The sequence below is a fragment of the Schistocerca cancellata genome, chromosome 1 (assembly GCF_023864275.1).
Source record: "Schistocerca cancellata isolate TAMUIC-IGC-003103 chromosome 1, iqSchCanc2.1, whole genome shotgun sequence".
NCBI lineage: Eukaryota > Metazoa > Arthropoda > Insecta > Orthoptera > Acrididae > Schistocerca > Schistocerca cancellata.
Genome location: NC_064626.1, coordinates 802,906,932 through 802,922,887, shown reverse-complemented (window position 1 = coordinate 802,922,887; position 15,956 = coordinate 802,906,932). Strand labels below are relative to the sequence as shown.

The following is a 15,956-nucleotide window of genomic DNA, read 5'->3' as shown; positions in this document are numbered from 1 at the left end:
TGTTGTGTTAATGGGGTACTGCAGGTGAGCAAACTAATAGCATTGTGTCCTTGTCCCGGCATCTTAATTTGAAGTTTCTGCAGCATCTTGAAGCTGCGCTGAGTCTCCTCCCCTGAAGAGGTGTGCTATATGAGAAAGCAGGCCTTCTTGGCAAATTTCAAAGATGAATTCTTCTCAGGTTATCAGCCAAGTCAAGGCTTTGTTATGCAGCAACATTTTGACAAGTTTCCTACTTGTCATCTTCAGGCGAAGTGTAAGTTTCATGTTCACTTCATATCTTTAGAGCCACTGGACTGCAGGTTCCTCTGCCTTGTCTGCAATTGCTGGGCTAGTCACTTGCCTCAGGAAAGGGTGTTGTGGATTGTGGTGAGGGGAATTTAGGACAGTGGTAATGGGGACTCCCAGTATGTTGTAGGGTCCTGGTGCTGCCTGTCTATTCCATCTGCTGCCTTGACTGCTTTCACATCAGAGCACTCTTGATGTATTCTTGCTAAATATAAATCTGCAGTGACAGAGCACAACTTCAACAAAGGTCATTGAACAAATAGAGGTGTTGTGCTGGGTGAAAAGGTTCAGGGACTTTTATCATCAAAGAGGCAATGGAGATACGGGTCCATAATGATACTGTCAACCAGAATAGTGGTTTCCAACTGGGATCTGCATGGGACGTAGTGCCGGCAAGAATACATCAAGAGCACTCTGATGTGAAAGTGGCAAACATAGTGGATAAAATAGACAGGCACCAATGCCAGAACCCTACTACAGATTAGAAGTTCTCCCCACCACGGTATGCAACACCCCTTCCTGAGGTGCACGACTGGCCCAGCCATCACAGACGAGGCAGAGGAGCCTTTAGTCCAGCGGCTATAAAGATATGAACTGGATATGAACACAACACTTCACCTGAAGAAACTTGTCAAAACAGTGCTTCAGAATGATGCCTTGACTTGGATGATAACCAAAGAAGACTTCGTTGAGAATAATGATGATTTTGGATGCAGGATACTCAACATAATGGTCATCAGCATCATGATTAAGTCAGCATGCCATTCTCATGCGTGGGCAAGGATCAAAGGGATGTGAGATGGGAGATTGGGTGGGGGTGGGGGTGGGGGTGGGGGTGGGGGTGGGGGTGGGGGGGAGGCTGTTCCCATATGCACAGCAGTTTATAATGCATTAAAGTCAGCATCCCCTCCCCAGCATGGATGAGGCCCGACGGTTTACAAAATTTCAGAACCGGTGTAACACTGGTGTCAATGTCTGTGAGGATGGTGGGCTGATCTCCAGCCAAATCGAGAGCTGCCCTGATGTCAGTATACAACATAGTTAGTATATAACACACACATAGCCAAAATATACTGAACTGAAAGTTGCACATTACAAATGTCAGAGTGATGGGCCCTGCTGCAGAGGCAAAAACCAAATTTTACAGGGGTATGTAATATATGCAGTATCCTGAGCAGCACTTTCTTCCATCAGAGAAGTTGGCACAAAGTCTGTGGTTGGTTTGAGTAACTGCAGTTCGTTTTTTGCCACCTCCAACCATTCAACTTCCCACTGAGATGCATGATTCATCTAAGAGATAATGAGAACAGAGCATGCAAGGGGATGACACATCAACGTACATCACTGTCCCCACACACTTCTTTGGCTGCTTTGTTGGCTATGTCACAACACGACACCCAGTCTACAAGCAGAGAAAATCTCCAACTTGGCCGGGAATTCAACCCAGGCCCACTGCATGGGAGGCAAGCACATTACCATTCAGTTAAGCAGGAGTACAACATGAGAGGCAAGCAGGCAGACAACATGAGAGGCAAGGGAGTCACAAAGGATGATTATTGTGGAGGGCTGTCAGAAGGGGGTTCCACTGGGATATGAGTAACTGTCTGCTAACCTCCTCAAATACAATGTGGGTGTAGCTCATTACGTAAAATAAAAACATCGGACAGTCTGGTATGACTGACGCAGAGGTGACAGATGATGGTGGATTCCTTCTGAGAAGAATGGGACGAGGAGAGCCATGCAGCAGTAGTCTCCTTGACAGAGCAAAGTTTATTAGAGAGGGCAGTAGCCCACCAGATGTTCTGTCTCCAAGTGCATAGATGTCTTATTTGCAGCCACACATATACATCTAGTATCATCAAAGCGAATGGGGGACAAGTAATCCATTCTCAAGCCAAACAGTCTGCAAGTTCAATCCTTGGGATACTCACAAGACCTAGAGAAAGACAACTGAGCAGGCCATATGACTAATTGAGAGAAGATTATAACTGACAGATATCACAGGGTGACAATAGTAACATACATTGATGGCTTGGAGACTGCTCATTGAGTAACTGTAAATTAAAATCAGTCAAGAGAGGCTTCTCCAATAAAATGTAGGGCTCTGCTAATTGCTATCAACTTAGTGTAAAAACACTACATGTTCCTGGCAACGAATGGTGTTACAGACCAGCAGTAGATGTAAAATCATATCCAGTTTTAGAGTCATCAGTGTGAAAGACGGCATCCTGAAAAAGTGAAAGAAACAGACACCAAAAGATCATGGGGGTGACAGACTTTAGGAGCCTGAAATAGATTGATCTAATTCGTGGCCTGGGCCGAGACTGGGGAAAGGGTGGGGGACATGGGAATTATATTCTGAGGAGGAGGTCCAGTTGGATGCTGTGAGGTGTATTGCAACTGGTAATCCCAACTGAGGGAAGGTGTCAATGGGTTGATGCCCCTAATACGTAAAAAGGATAATATATGTCTACAGGACTACTTTAGAAGGCACCAGTGGCCAGTTGAGCTCCATTACAATGAACAGTGTCTAACAACTGCAAAGCTGAAGGTGCCACTGAGCCATAAACCTGGCAACCATAGTCCAACCAGGATTGGACCAGAGTCCAGCAAATACAGAAAAAAGTAGTGCAATCCATATCACAAGAAATGTGGGCAACAAAGCAGAAAATGTGAGGCTTTCATATACTGCTAGCCTTTAGTTGATGAATACGGGACAGTCAAGTCAGCTTTTTGTCAATGAGGAGTCCCAAAAATCAAGATTGTGCCACAATGTCCAAGTGCTGGGTGCCTACGAAGAGGAGGGTCAGGAGGTACCATGGTATGATGACAGAAATGAATGACCCATATTTTTTTTGCAGGACAGGATTGGAAACCACGGAAAAGCATCCACGCAGAGGCCCTTTAGATGCTGCCTTGGAGTTGCATTCAGCATGGCTACCGACTGGCAAATACAAAAGTCACTGACATACAGTGCAAAGGTGCCCATCGGTTCAACAGAGGTCATTAGCCCATTGTTGATGGAAAGAGCGCAAAGCCCTGAGGAAAGCCATTATCTTGGGTCTGTGGAGAGCAGAGTGTAGCACCAAACTCCAACCCGGAACAATTGATGGAATAAAAGCTGATGAATAAAAATTGGTAGTCTCTCATATGTCCCATTAATGGGGGGTAAGTAAAATGTGATGGCGCCAGGTGGAGAACGTCTTAAGTAGGTTAAAAAATATTGCAAAGAGGTGTTTTAAATTAGAAAAAGCCTGTCAGTTCGAGAAACTAGAATAATCGGCAGGCAGCCATCCTTTCAAGTAGTTTGCAGGGCATGTTGGCCAGGATGCAACTGTCGGTGGATGTTGGCTTGAGGATAGGAATGATGATACTATCTTGCCACTGCAAAACGAAGATACCACCACACCAAATATGGTTAAAGATCCTGATGAGACAGAGCTAATAGGTGACATTCAGATGCACTATTTGACTGTGAATAGAATCATGGCCTCAGATTGTGTCCTGAGATGAGGCAAGAGCCTGATGCAGTTCCCAGTCAGTGAAAGATTCATTATACAATTTGGCATGGCGATGGTGAAGGAGGGGAGTTATGATCAGCACTGGACAGTAATGGGGGAGGAGAGAGGTGGGGGCAACTGTAAGCTACTAATCTCCCTTTCACAATAGTAGTTCTGGTTGCACAGGTGAAGTCTTCCACAAACTTGTAAATGTAATCTGCAAGAGTTGGAGAAGGTATCAGCAGGGGCGTAAGGCTGCCAGTTGGCTCTTCGAAACAACCAACATGATTATCAGTCCATCAGGTGGTTGTAAGGAAGTATCGGCATCACAGGAAAGTGGTCAGTGGTACAAATATTGTCATGTAGTGACAAATGTAGTAAAGAAACAACATGTAATGATTTTGTTAAGAAGGCATCAGTCTTTGTGCAGCTGCACATGCTGCAGCATTGGTTGGTCATTAAGGGGAGACAAACCAAAAGTGAAAAGAAGCCAGTCAATCAGAAGGCCTCTATCACCCAAAATTGTACTTCCCCCAGGAGGTGGCACACACCAAAATCCTGGGAAAGTTGTTGCATTAAGATCGTCATTTCAAGGTAAGTAAATGCTCAGCCCAGAAGTAAATAAATGTTGCAAACTGTGACCACAGGGGCAGTTTTCACTTGCACTGATATTATTTTTAAAGTGGTATTGGATGGAGGGGGGCGCACTCATTCAGACCCATCCAGATGATCTCTCAGCGCCAGTACAGTTCTGACAGGCTATTCAGTACCCTCAAAGAGTTCAGGAATAGTTACCTATGAAATGTACATCTTCGAGAGCAACACAGATCGCCAACCATGAGAAAACTGTTATTATTCTGGAAGGCGACACTAATATCCATGCAGTTCCATTGGATAATCATGTACAGGGAGACTGGGTAAACCATGAAGGCATCGGGAGGACAGGCCATGCCCCAAGATCACTGTCTGTCACCAGTACGGTTGCAACAACATGGTAAATATTGGTTCAGAATACGATGGTTTGGAGAAATCTAGTGCTCTTGGGGGTCACCAAATTAGCCTTCTACTGAACGTTTTCTTTTTCTCTTTCACAACTTTTGGCAGCTGAGACTCTTGTGAGGCCTTATTTGCCATGGGCATATGAACGGAAGAAGAGCAGGCAGTCCTGGGATCCATTTCACTCAGCTCCTTCAGCCAATGGCTGATGTCAGATTGCTTATCTGTGGATTTCTGGAAGAAGTTTCCCCGAAAGAGAGCCCTGTAACTGGCAGGTGCTGGAGGAGGATGCTCCTTCTTCAGCTGGATGCGAGGATTGGTTCTCAAAGATGGTAGTGCTGGAACCACAAGATTTGGGGTCTACCTTCCCATGGTCAAGTCTGTTTGGGTGACTACCCGAGATCAATGTCGAGGGAGTAAATATGCCAGGTACTGCTGACAACCTGACCATAGCAGTGGCAAAAGTCAATATCATTGAGGCTGGATAAAATTATTATATAAGGGGCATACAAATGAGAACAAGACAGATGGGAAAAAATTTGGACAGGAGTGACTCTAGCACAGGGGGTTCCATACAAACCTAATTATGTAGGTAGACAGTTAATCAATTCCGGAAATTGATAATCTTGACAATTTTTGCCTGTTATCGACGCATACTGGCAAAATATTGATCCCAGGGAGTCTGAGACTTTAAAGAACGTTTTAATTTCGAAGTATGAAGGCGGACAACAAATGACAAAAGAAATATTATTTTTGTGAGATTCAATTACAAATAAGCAATTTCTTGATTTTCTTTCCTTTACTTGCACTGGGAAACCTCAGTTCTTACCAAATTTCATGATCCTATGTGAATGGAAAGTACCCTATAGGTCCTAATGAGTGAACATACAAATATCAAAATACATGGAATAAATGGCCGTATCTTTTGATTCCACTGGCTTATAAGCTTCAGTTTTTTTTTTCACTGCCAACGGACCGTAAACCTCTGTAACTGACATAAATGTCAATTTGATACATTTACTCGCTTCTGAAAAAAAAATATTTTCAACAATCAATCAATCAGACAGACATACAACAAAGTGATCCTATAAGGGTTCTGTTTTTCACCAATTGAGGAACAGAACCCTAAAGAAATTGAGTCAAGTACCCTCAAAAAGAAAGTGAAATGTTCATTATTTCAAAAGTATGTGCCATAACTGTCATCCCACAGTGATCGAGATAGTCAATGCCTTCATGAAAAAATGTGTGCTTTTGCCTATGGAACCATGATTGTACTCAGGCATGCACCTCTCCACTGAAGCAAAGCTAAAGCCTCCCATGTCTCTCTTTAGCGCTCCAAAAATATGGAGTCTGACCCATTCTCTAATACGGATCTCAAGCATGGATTATGTCATCTAACCAAACAAAACCAATTCTATCTGCTGACTGGAGGATGCTTCAAATAGCTGGAGATCTATGCTATGACTTCCCAACAACTTTGTTTTATGACACACTTCAAGCCAAGAGCATGCTAGACAGAATAAAACAACAAATCACCAGACTCTTACATGGGGAGAGATCGGGACTGTATGGAAAATGTGTGGGCAGGCTCACATGTCGCCAAGGTTGTTTAGGCTATGCTGCAGAAGTATCACTGAGAAGCCCTTACACACCCTCCGAAGGTGTTCGATCTCTCCCCATGCAATTTCCATATTTTTGTACATCTGAAGAAAGACATTTGTGGCCATCGATTTGTTTCAGGTGAAAAGGTTCATTCCTGGGTGCAATCGTGGATCTGTAAGCAAACGCAAAATTTCTCCATGAAGGCATAGTGGGGTAAATATATTAACAGTTAAGGACATTACTTCAGAAATAATAAACAGTTCACTTGATTTTTTTCCCCCATCTGTCTCATTTTTACTTGACTACCCCTCAAATTTTTTCCAAGCTTCAAAGTATGAGAGGCAATCTGTGAACATCAGCTCCTGGATTTTGCATTTCTTAATTAGGGTAGCTTATTTGGAGGTTGGTGAGGGTGGTCATTCCCACAGTTGACACACACAGGTGGTAGGGTACACGGTGAATTTTCGTGAAGTGGCCTGCCAGAGTTCCTATACAAATCACATGTGTGTACACTGTGATTATATACCTTGTCTTTCCAAAATGCTTTGAGACTGGATTAATAGTAATAAAAAAACAACTGTTAATATTGTGGTTTTAATGTTTCAGATATTCTATGTAGTCTCCCCCAACTTGAATACAAACCACAGAACTTTTATATAACTGTATGTAACTGTCAGAAAAGTTCTCCTTTGGGATGCTGTTTAACTCGCATGTTACACTGCACCTTCTTCAGTCTTGCCAAACACTAAGGGACCCAGTATGCATTTTTTTCCCCCTATTGATAACAACAAGTCTTGTCACCCATGATGATCTTTTCCAGAAAGCAACTGTCCATGTTTAATTGTAATCAAATTGCAGTACACACTCATGTGCTATTGGTTTTGTTCAAGAGTCAAGATGTGTGTGACTAACTTTGCACACATTTTTCTCTCTTACAAAACATTCTGTAGAATGTCTCAAACACTTGATTTAGGGACACATTCAGTTCTTTGCTCCACTGCAATTTGTGACCACATAATGTCGACACACTATGGCTGCACATCCTATACTTAACACTGCCTGCTCATAAATGACTTGTCAAATGCACATTTGTTGTTTACAATTGTTAGTTCGCACGACCTCTGTAGTTACTGCTGTGATGATGTCGCTTATACACTTGGGATAAAATTAGCCTGGAACTTTTGGACAGAAAGTGCATGCCCAAAATGCTGGCATTTAGAGCTCCCAACCGAGAGTGGGAAATATGACTTCACATCACAGTGGTAAACCATGTCTTACATCTTTTCTGAAAGGGAATCTCCCTCAAAAGCAAGGATGAATGTGCTGGAGTCACTCTTGTTGTCTGGCGTGTCTTGACACACAATATGTATAAAGAGGATCCCTGCATCTCCAAGTGTTCATACAACTAATCCATCTGCAGTATTAGGTCCCACTGAAAAACTAATACCTGTACTATGTCTGGGTTCTTATGGGGTATTGTGGTAGCAGGTACATCACGAAATTATATACAATAGAGCAATGCCTAGAACTTGGCTTAAGATGGAACCATTTCTTTATGTACTCAGGGATGAAAGCCTGCCAAATATATTTTCCACTGAGAGAAAGGGCTCTCTATCTGTCAGGAACAAAACCAGGAAACGAGGAAAGTAAATTTTTGCAAATCACTTGGTTTTGATTTCTTTTCATAGTGTGGCCAAGGAAGGAAAGTTCATAGGATCCTAATAACCTGCATTGAATTGTGATCTGTCTAAAGAGACTGACAACCCCTTGTGGCCACTGCCCAATAATTCTAGTCATATTACACACCGTGTTGTTGCCAAGTCAAACAAAGCCTCTCCCTACGAGTGCCACCCAGCCAAAGCCAAGACCACATGGCACGATGGCCTGTGTCCAGAGTCACAGTACCCCTAAATAGACAGGCACCTACTCCATGGCATACAGCATACACAGATGAGTTGACAGCTCAGGCACCAATAGTGTGAACCCTGCATGGTCAGGGGGACTACTGCCATATGGGTAACTGATCCCACTCCCCCTCCCCCCTCCATGGCCTGGCTACCATGCTGGGTGCTGTTCAACCTTCCCCACATATCCTGTAAAAGGATTTTGAAAAGGTAGAGGTTAAACCCAGATGTGAGGAGCACACATAAGTTAAAAAAATACATTATAAAATAAAGGGGACAAAGTAGAAAAGTCTGTAACTGATATCCTAAGAGTGGGATAAGTCGTCAGCTGGGAATCCATCCTGGAGATTAAGTCTGAGAAAAGACACCATCAGAGAGTAAAATTGCAGCACAGGAAAATCAGGAGTAGTGCAATGGCTTGGTGGCCCACGCTCTTCATATGCATTCTCAAAAAAAGCCTTGAGAGCCTCCTGGAGGGGAGAGAGGCAGAGGGTGATCATTCAGTGTGTGGAATGAACTGATATGTTTCTCTGCTCTTCCTGGAACAACAATACTCAGAACTATATGGGTAAGCGTAAGGGTACTACACTGATGAGAGGTATTCCTACACTGAATCGTATTGAATTCCAGTGTATGGCAGTCTATCTCCTGCCTCCCTTACTATGAAATTCATGTGGTAATTACAGTTCTTGTGATCATCATGAGCCACTGGTGGATTCTTCATAGTGGGATATATAATGTGTAAGTAATGTCTGCGATCTTTTTGTTGGTCTTTTTCAGTTGCAGATGCTGTTAATGTATTTTGTTTTCAATATGCCATTTCATTCTGGTGGATGGCGGCTTAAGTCATGTTGTTTACTAGTCTAGTGAAGATGGTGATATGTTGAGGGGTGACAGGAGGGGGAGGTTTTGATGGTTTGCAATGGATTATGTAGTATACTAGACACAAAAAGTTAGTCCCGTAAGTCTGGTAAGTTTCCATGAAAGAATGGAACATTTTTGTTGTGCCTTCATTGTTGCCAAGCTTGAATATTCCATGAAAGAAATTCAACGATGTACAGCATCCAGTTCTTTACTGACAACCTTCTGAATTGGTCAGCCTGTTGACTGTGACTACAACTGCAAAAATTGAGTTTTGTGCCATTATTAAACATTCTCATTTGCAGCATTGGACTACTGCACAAATCAAAATAGAACTGGATGAAGTTCACGTGGACTCTGCTCCATCATTGAAGACCATCTACTTTTCGATTAAAGAATTTAAACATGGTCAGATAAGCACCAAAGAAAAAGTGTTCTCTGGCTGTCCAATTGAGGTCACTGCAAGGAAAACCATTCACAAAATCGGTGATACAGTAATGCAAGATGGCCAAATAAAAATTCCTGGTATTGGTGAGACTGTAAGCATCTCAATTGAGCGAGTGCATAATATCCTGCACAGAGAATTAGCTATGAAGAATCTGTGTGCGAGGTGTGTGCCACAACTGCTCACAGTCAAATAAAAATGCATCTGGTGTCTGGTGATGTTTTATGGCAACTTGCAAGGCTTTTTGTGCCAATTTGTGACTGCTGATGAAACCAGAATCCATAATTATACACCAGCATCAAAACAGCAGTCAAAACAATGGACAAATGCTGCTGAAAGTGCACCAAAAGTAGGGAAAAAGCATTTGACAGCTCGTACAGTTAGGTCCAATGTTTTTTGGGCTTCACAAGGGCCAACTCTCATAGATTACCTGAAAAATAATAACAATAACAATAATAATAATAATAATAATAATAATAATAAATAAGTAAATAAAATGAGAATGGAGAACTGTAACTGGACCCTATTATGCTTCACTGCTGCATTGTTTGAAAATTGCATTGGCCGAAACAAGACCAACGTTGGCAAGCAAAAAAGTACTCTTTCACCAGAATAATTCACCATCCCACACATCAGCGACAACAGTGGTGACTGTGCACGAACTGGGCCTTCAGTTGGCTCCTCAGCCACACTATTAACTTCATTTGGACCCAAGTGACTTCTTCATGTTCCCTAACTTGAAACTTTTGGCTTGCTGGAAAGAAATTTTTATCAAATGAGGAGGTGATAGTTGCGGTCTACGAGTATCTTGCACTGTTCAACAGTACCTGTTTCTCTGATGGGATTAAAAAGCTGAGAAATCACCGAATAAAATGTGTATCCCTCAAACAAGACTATGTCAAGAAGTAAGGTAGGTTTGTTAAGAAACAAACATTATTTTCTTGCTGTTTTCCAGACTTACCAAGCCACTGCCGAATGTATTTATAATGGTGTTGATGACACTGTTATAGGTCAAGATACTACTGTTTTGAAACTTCCTGGCAGATTAAAACTGTGTGCCCGACCGAGACTCGAACTCGGGACCTTTGCCTTTCGCGGGCAAGTGCTCTACCAACTGAGCTACCGAAGCACGACTCACGCCCGGTACTCACAGCTTTACTTCTGCCAGTACCTCGTCTCCTACCTTCCAAACTTTACAGAAGCTCTCCTGCGAACCTTGCAGAACTAGCACTCCTGAAAGAAAGGATATTGCGGAGACATGGCTTAGCCACAGCCTGGGGGTTGTTTCCAGAATGAGATTTTCACTCTGCAGCGGAAACAACCCCCAGGCTGTGGCTAAGCCATGTCTCCGCAATATCCTTTCTTTCAGGAGTGCTAGTTCTGCAAGGTTCGCAGGAGAGCTTCTGTAAAGTTTGGAAGGTAGGAGACGAGGTACTGGCAGAAGTAAAGCTGTGAGTACCGGGCGTGAGTCGTGCTTCGGTAGCTCAGTTGGTAGAGCACTTGCCCGCGAAAGGCAAAGGTCCCGAGTTCGAGTCTCGGTCGGGCACACAGTTTTAATCTGCCAGGAAGTTTCATATCAGCGCACACTCCGCTGCAGAGTGAAAATCTCATTCTGGATACTACTGTTTTACTTTGACCAATGACATTCATGTCATCACTATTTTTTCACAACTTGAACATTAGAATACTTTCATATCAAGGTTAGGTTGGAAGGTTACAGTCTGGTATCGAGTTAGCAAAGCAAACAAATGGGTCAGAATATACTAGTCCTTTCCCCACCTCTGTGTCCAACACATCCTCCCATCTCGATATATCTCCTCCTCCCTACCTTCTCTGTCTCTTCATCTTGTCCACCCCCTCTCTTTCTCCAGTTCATTTACCCAATATCTCTGACAATATCTTCCGTCCCCTCTCTCTTTTCATCTCTGCCACCTCCTCCTCCTTTTCCATCTGCCCATTAACCATCTACACGCCCACCTTCCTCATGAATCTTCCTCTCCTCCTCTCTCCATCCATTTCCTCACCCCCATCACTCTGTTCATACCCTCCTCTATTCATCTCAACCTGTCCCCAGCAATGCTCATTGGCACATGTAGCTCCTGCAGTACAATTCAATAAAGCAGACCAGTACCACTCCCACAACATGCCTGTCATTCAGGGCAGTCTACATAGCAGGGGCTTGCAAATCATTTATTTGCCCCTGATGTACAGGCCTCCATGCAAAGCAGGGTCGCACAACTCCAACACAACAATCCTGTCATACTGGCAGCCTACATGTCAGGGTCTGGAAAACTGTTCCTTGCCTGGCATGTCAGCTCCACTACAAATCAGGTTGATATAGCAGGCCGATACTGCTCCCATAGCACACACCTGTTATGCAGGACAGCCTATACACCAGGCTGATAAAAAACATGTTTTTGCCCATACATCCGCTCCTGTTGGAACTAGGAGATGATGAACTCCACAGCACTGATACTCATGAGGCCTGCTGTTTCTGTACCAAATTTGAATGATATTGAGCCGAGAATTTGGGAGGAGATCCCAGACACACAATTTGTATTATATATGTAACAGATTGTGCACTCTAAAGTTATATTTAAATCCCTGAAGAATGCTCCTATTTTTTCCATTGTGATATGAATTTTCAAGTTCTTAATGTGTTTGAATGTATTAATAACAAGAATGTCCCAACTCAAATCCTCATATTCCTGTGGGCGACTAGTTAGTTTGTCTGTTTAATTTTGCTAATGTTTTCATGTTGTTATATCATCATTTCTTGATGCTCGTACCTCTGCCATGTTAATGACCTCATCAGAGCATTTGCTTGGTAATGCATTGTTAACTAATCCCATAATTTCACCTTAATATGCTCTAAATAAATAGCCTTACATATTTTAATGTTTGTGTCCGATTCTAGTGAGGTCTAATGTAAGAGTATTTGTCATTTCACTGTTTTATATGCATGACATTAGCATATGTTTGTCTGTATTGTGAATAGCCGTACCCCATCTCCAGGTCTCCAAATTTTCTGATGATTTGACATACACATATAGGTTATGAAACTGAATTTGTCAATGAACAAACTCAAAGAGAGATGAACATTAACAACCAGGTCATTCTGAATTACAGTTAATAACAATGTGCTTTTCACATTTCTTTGTGGCTTATCCAACTCAACATTCTTTCTGAGATTGTCACCCGCTGAGAATAACATATGGGATTGGTTAGAAACAAATCACAACTTACTTTTTGTAATCATGTATTTTGTTTACTAGGCAGCATGGTGGTACTACCTCCAGATATTATGATGCAAAGCAATAACTTTGGATCCATCATCTGTGGGCATCAGATGAATGAAAATTGTACACTGGTTTTAACATGATTGGTGCTTATGGAATCAGTGTTTATTCCTTGAAAGGACAATACAGTTCGCTATGTTGCTCAAGAGATATCTTACAAACTGCTGCTACAAAAGGCACCAGGTCTCTTGCATAGCTGATACAGAATCTAACAGATACCCCATCAATTCCAGTGGATGTCCCTCCCTCAAAAGACTTTAGCCTACATTTTGACTGTGTGAAGACATCTCTACGGGTCTCATCTCATCTTTGTGTGAAGATTGAGATGACAAACAATAGTGCAATGTTCTTAACTACAGCAACTTGAACAGGCCAAATCTAGCATTTCAATCTTCACTTTATAATCTTAGGTTACAGTATCGGTGCAACCAATGAGGAAATGAATTGACTAAATTTATCAACTACCTGATATTATAATCGCCAAACAACTAGAGATTTACCTTTAAACCAGCATATGAGATTTTGCAAAATTTCACTGTATTTAAGCAAACAACAAAGGAAAACACTCCAAGCACACCATACCACGATTCATGGAAATAAACTCTCTATTAACCAAACTAGGGGAAACTGCTAACAGCAGAAAATACCAACACTACTGAGGGAGCGGTGGGAGCGGGGAGAGGATGCAGGTTTTACACATTTCCATTCCAACACATACCTGTTGGCTCCTTTATATATTTCCCTCCGTGGCCTGTCTCTACTACTCTGTTTCCTTAAGCCACCGAAGAGATAACTAAAATTTAGCAGTAAAAGTGAGTTTCAAATTACAAACACTACTTTGTCAACAGTACTTATTTCCCTCTTCGTTTAGTTTCATTACTTTCATGTTCCGTTTTCTTTACAAAATAACAAACTAATGAAGTTTCCATTATTAAACTTTCAGTCATTAGGAATACAATGAAGCACACCGGTAGTTGGGCGTTATAAGCAATCCGTAAACTGTCAGTGAGACCAAACAGGATGGTATTCCTGTCCACAGAGAATACCGATACTTACTTGTTTGACAGCACTATGGGAGTTAAATTCCTCACACACCGACTGCCATGTGTTAGATCGTATTGCAATAGACAAAATATCGAAATTCTCTGGTTCAACCAGGTTAAGATGTTTTCTTAGAATATCAAACAAAATAGAACTTTCTTCTTCAGAAAATGGTGAACAACGTCTTATTACTTTTGCCATGAGCACTCCCTAGTATATCAAGCAATCTAAAACTACTTTTCATTGGCCACTAAATATGTAATTCGAATTAAACAAATGTCTCCTACATCTTAAAAACCTGTCAATGTTATTGACCGTTCTTTGTCTCCCGGTGTAAGATGTCTGTGATTGAGCATTACCAATTTAATTTATGTTTCTAAATGAAGAAAAAAATATGAACCAAGAATTGTCTTACAGTAGTTCCTTTAATAACAACGTGATGTTGACCTACAATAGTCTTTCTTAAGGATTATGTGCATATTTTTTCTTTTTTAATACTGGATACTCGTAAATTTCTTATGTCCCATTTTCAACTGCTAAGTTGGCGAATCTGAACGAATGCGGGAGACGATTAGTGTCGAATTGTGGATTGATCTTGCGAGACCTTTTTTTATTATTATTATTATTTACAAGTTATAGTGCTAATGGCTGCAAAAAAGTAAGGACTGTAGTCACATTTTTTTAGAAACAAGGAAGAAGAGCCGACATACAGTGTGTCATGTTTAATAACCGGGAATTTAAGAGAATAACTGCAATAAGAATACCAACGTTACCATCATTATAAAAATTACAACAGCCATTGTATAATTCGTTGTCTCATTAGTACGTACATATTAAAAGAGTCTTCTGCAGTTTTGAAGTGCAGCGTGTGGTTGTTAACTGATTTTTAAGAATTGCAAGGGCAGTAGCAAAAGCAAAGTGTTTCAACTGTTGCTGTCATTGCAGACCAATATGGATCCCTCTGCTTCTTGAATCACTGAAATTAACGTGCTCGCGAGTAGAACGAAATGGCAACTTCGAAGACATCAAACACCTACAACCGTCAGAATTGGGAGGATGCTGTGAGTACTAAAAAAAGCTGATATGCGGGCTAATGTGTTCTCTTTTAATCTTATTCCAAACATCGCACTGTTGGCTTGCTCATTAGAAAAGTTGTTTAACTGCGCTTGGTGATAAGTGTTCCCTGCGTGACGATGTGCAGCTGAAGCTTCAGGGATGTTTCTGTATCGAAGCGTTTGTTGTGTGAAAAACAGAAACACGGCAAGTAAGTCAGAACTACTGATGGTAGCCCTATATGTTAGATGGTCCCTCGGGGTGGGTGATATTTATAAGTAAACAGCTTTGATAGTGAAAATGGTTGCACAAAAATTGGGAGTTTGCTGTTCAAGTCGTAGTTTATGCTGGAAGTAATTCTGACCCTAAAGTTTCCTTCATCTGTAATAGAACTTTGTTTATGAAAAGTATGTTTTACTAGATACTCAACTTATTTGTCGTTTTATTATAGTTGAAGGGTGTACAGGTTGAAAAACGGAGGAAGACCAAAGGTGGTCTCCAGGAAAATATTCGGCCTACTGTGTGAAACCAATCTTTGGGTTGTGCATCAGTTACAAATAAGTGCATATTGGTGACAGGTTAACTAGCTGAACTCACTGACAGCGTAATTTTGTCAAACAGATTATCCCTATGTAAACAGTAAGATTTCCTAAATGCTTGTAAATAATTTGTTGGTTTTAGATGGACAGTTGAATTTCGACTTTATAACAGGCCTAGGCCTACTATTTGATAGTATGAATTGTCAAGCACTATAATCCTAGTAATTCAGTCCATGTAAGTAATGTTTGATAGTAGACAGCATTAATGTTATGCAAACTTTTTTGGCTTGTGGTTTTCGGTATTCGTTTTTTACTACAGTAAGCTAAAAAGCTACATCCAAACCAGAGCAATGTTTTCTGTAAATGCTGCATTTCTGAATATTGGTGTTATGTTTCAGCTGCCAGGGTAATTCTTATCCTCTGTCCTTTCT

At 41.6% G+C, this 15,956-nt stretch overlaps 2 protein-coding genes across 3 annotated transcripts in view; one reads left to right on the top strand and one right to left on the bottom strand.

The window, feature by feature from the left end:
- LOC126187944 (afadin-like) overlaps window positions 1-14,248 on the bottom strand; it is a 124,576-nt gene extending 110,328 nt beyond the window's left edge. For both annotated transcript variants that reach the window (XM_049929323.1, XM_049929331.1), the window contains exon 1: window positions 13,949-14,248. In XM_049929323.1, the coding sequence (XP_049785280.1) occupies window positions 13,949-14,134 (186 nt within the window). In that variant the 5' untranslated portion in view covers window positions 14,135-14,248. The remainder of the gene's footprint in view (window positions 1-13,948) is intronic.
- Window positions 14,249-14,484: 236 nt separating this feature from the next.
- LOC126187939 (pre-mRNA-splicing factor RBM22-like) overlaps window positions 14,485-15,956 on the top strand; it is a 46,532-nt gene continuing 45,060 nt past the window's right edge. Inside the window, exons 1-2 of the mRNA XM_049929310.1 lie at window positions 14,485-14,755; window positions 14,879-14,994. Coding sequence (XP_049785267.1) covers window positions 14,941-14,994 — 54 coding nt within the window. The 5' untranslated portion in view covers window positions 14,485-14,755; window positions 14,879-14,940. The remainder of the gene's footprint in view (window positions 14,756-14,878; window positions 14,995-15,956) is intronic.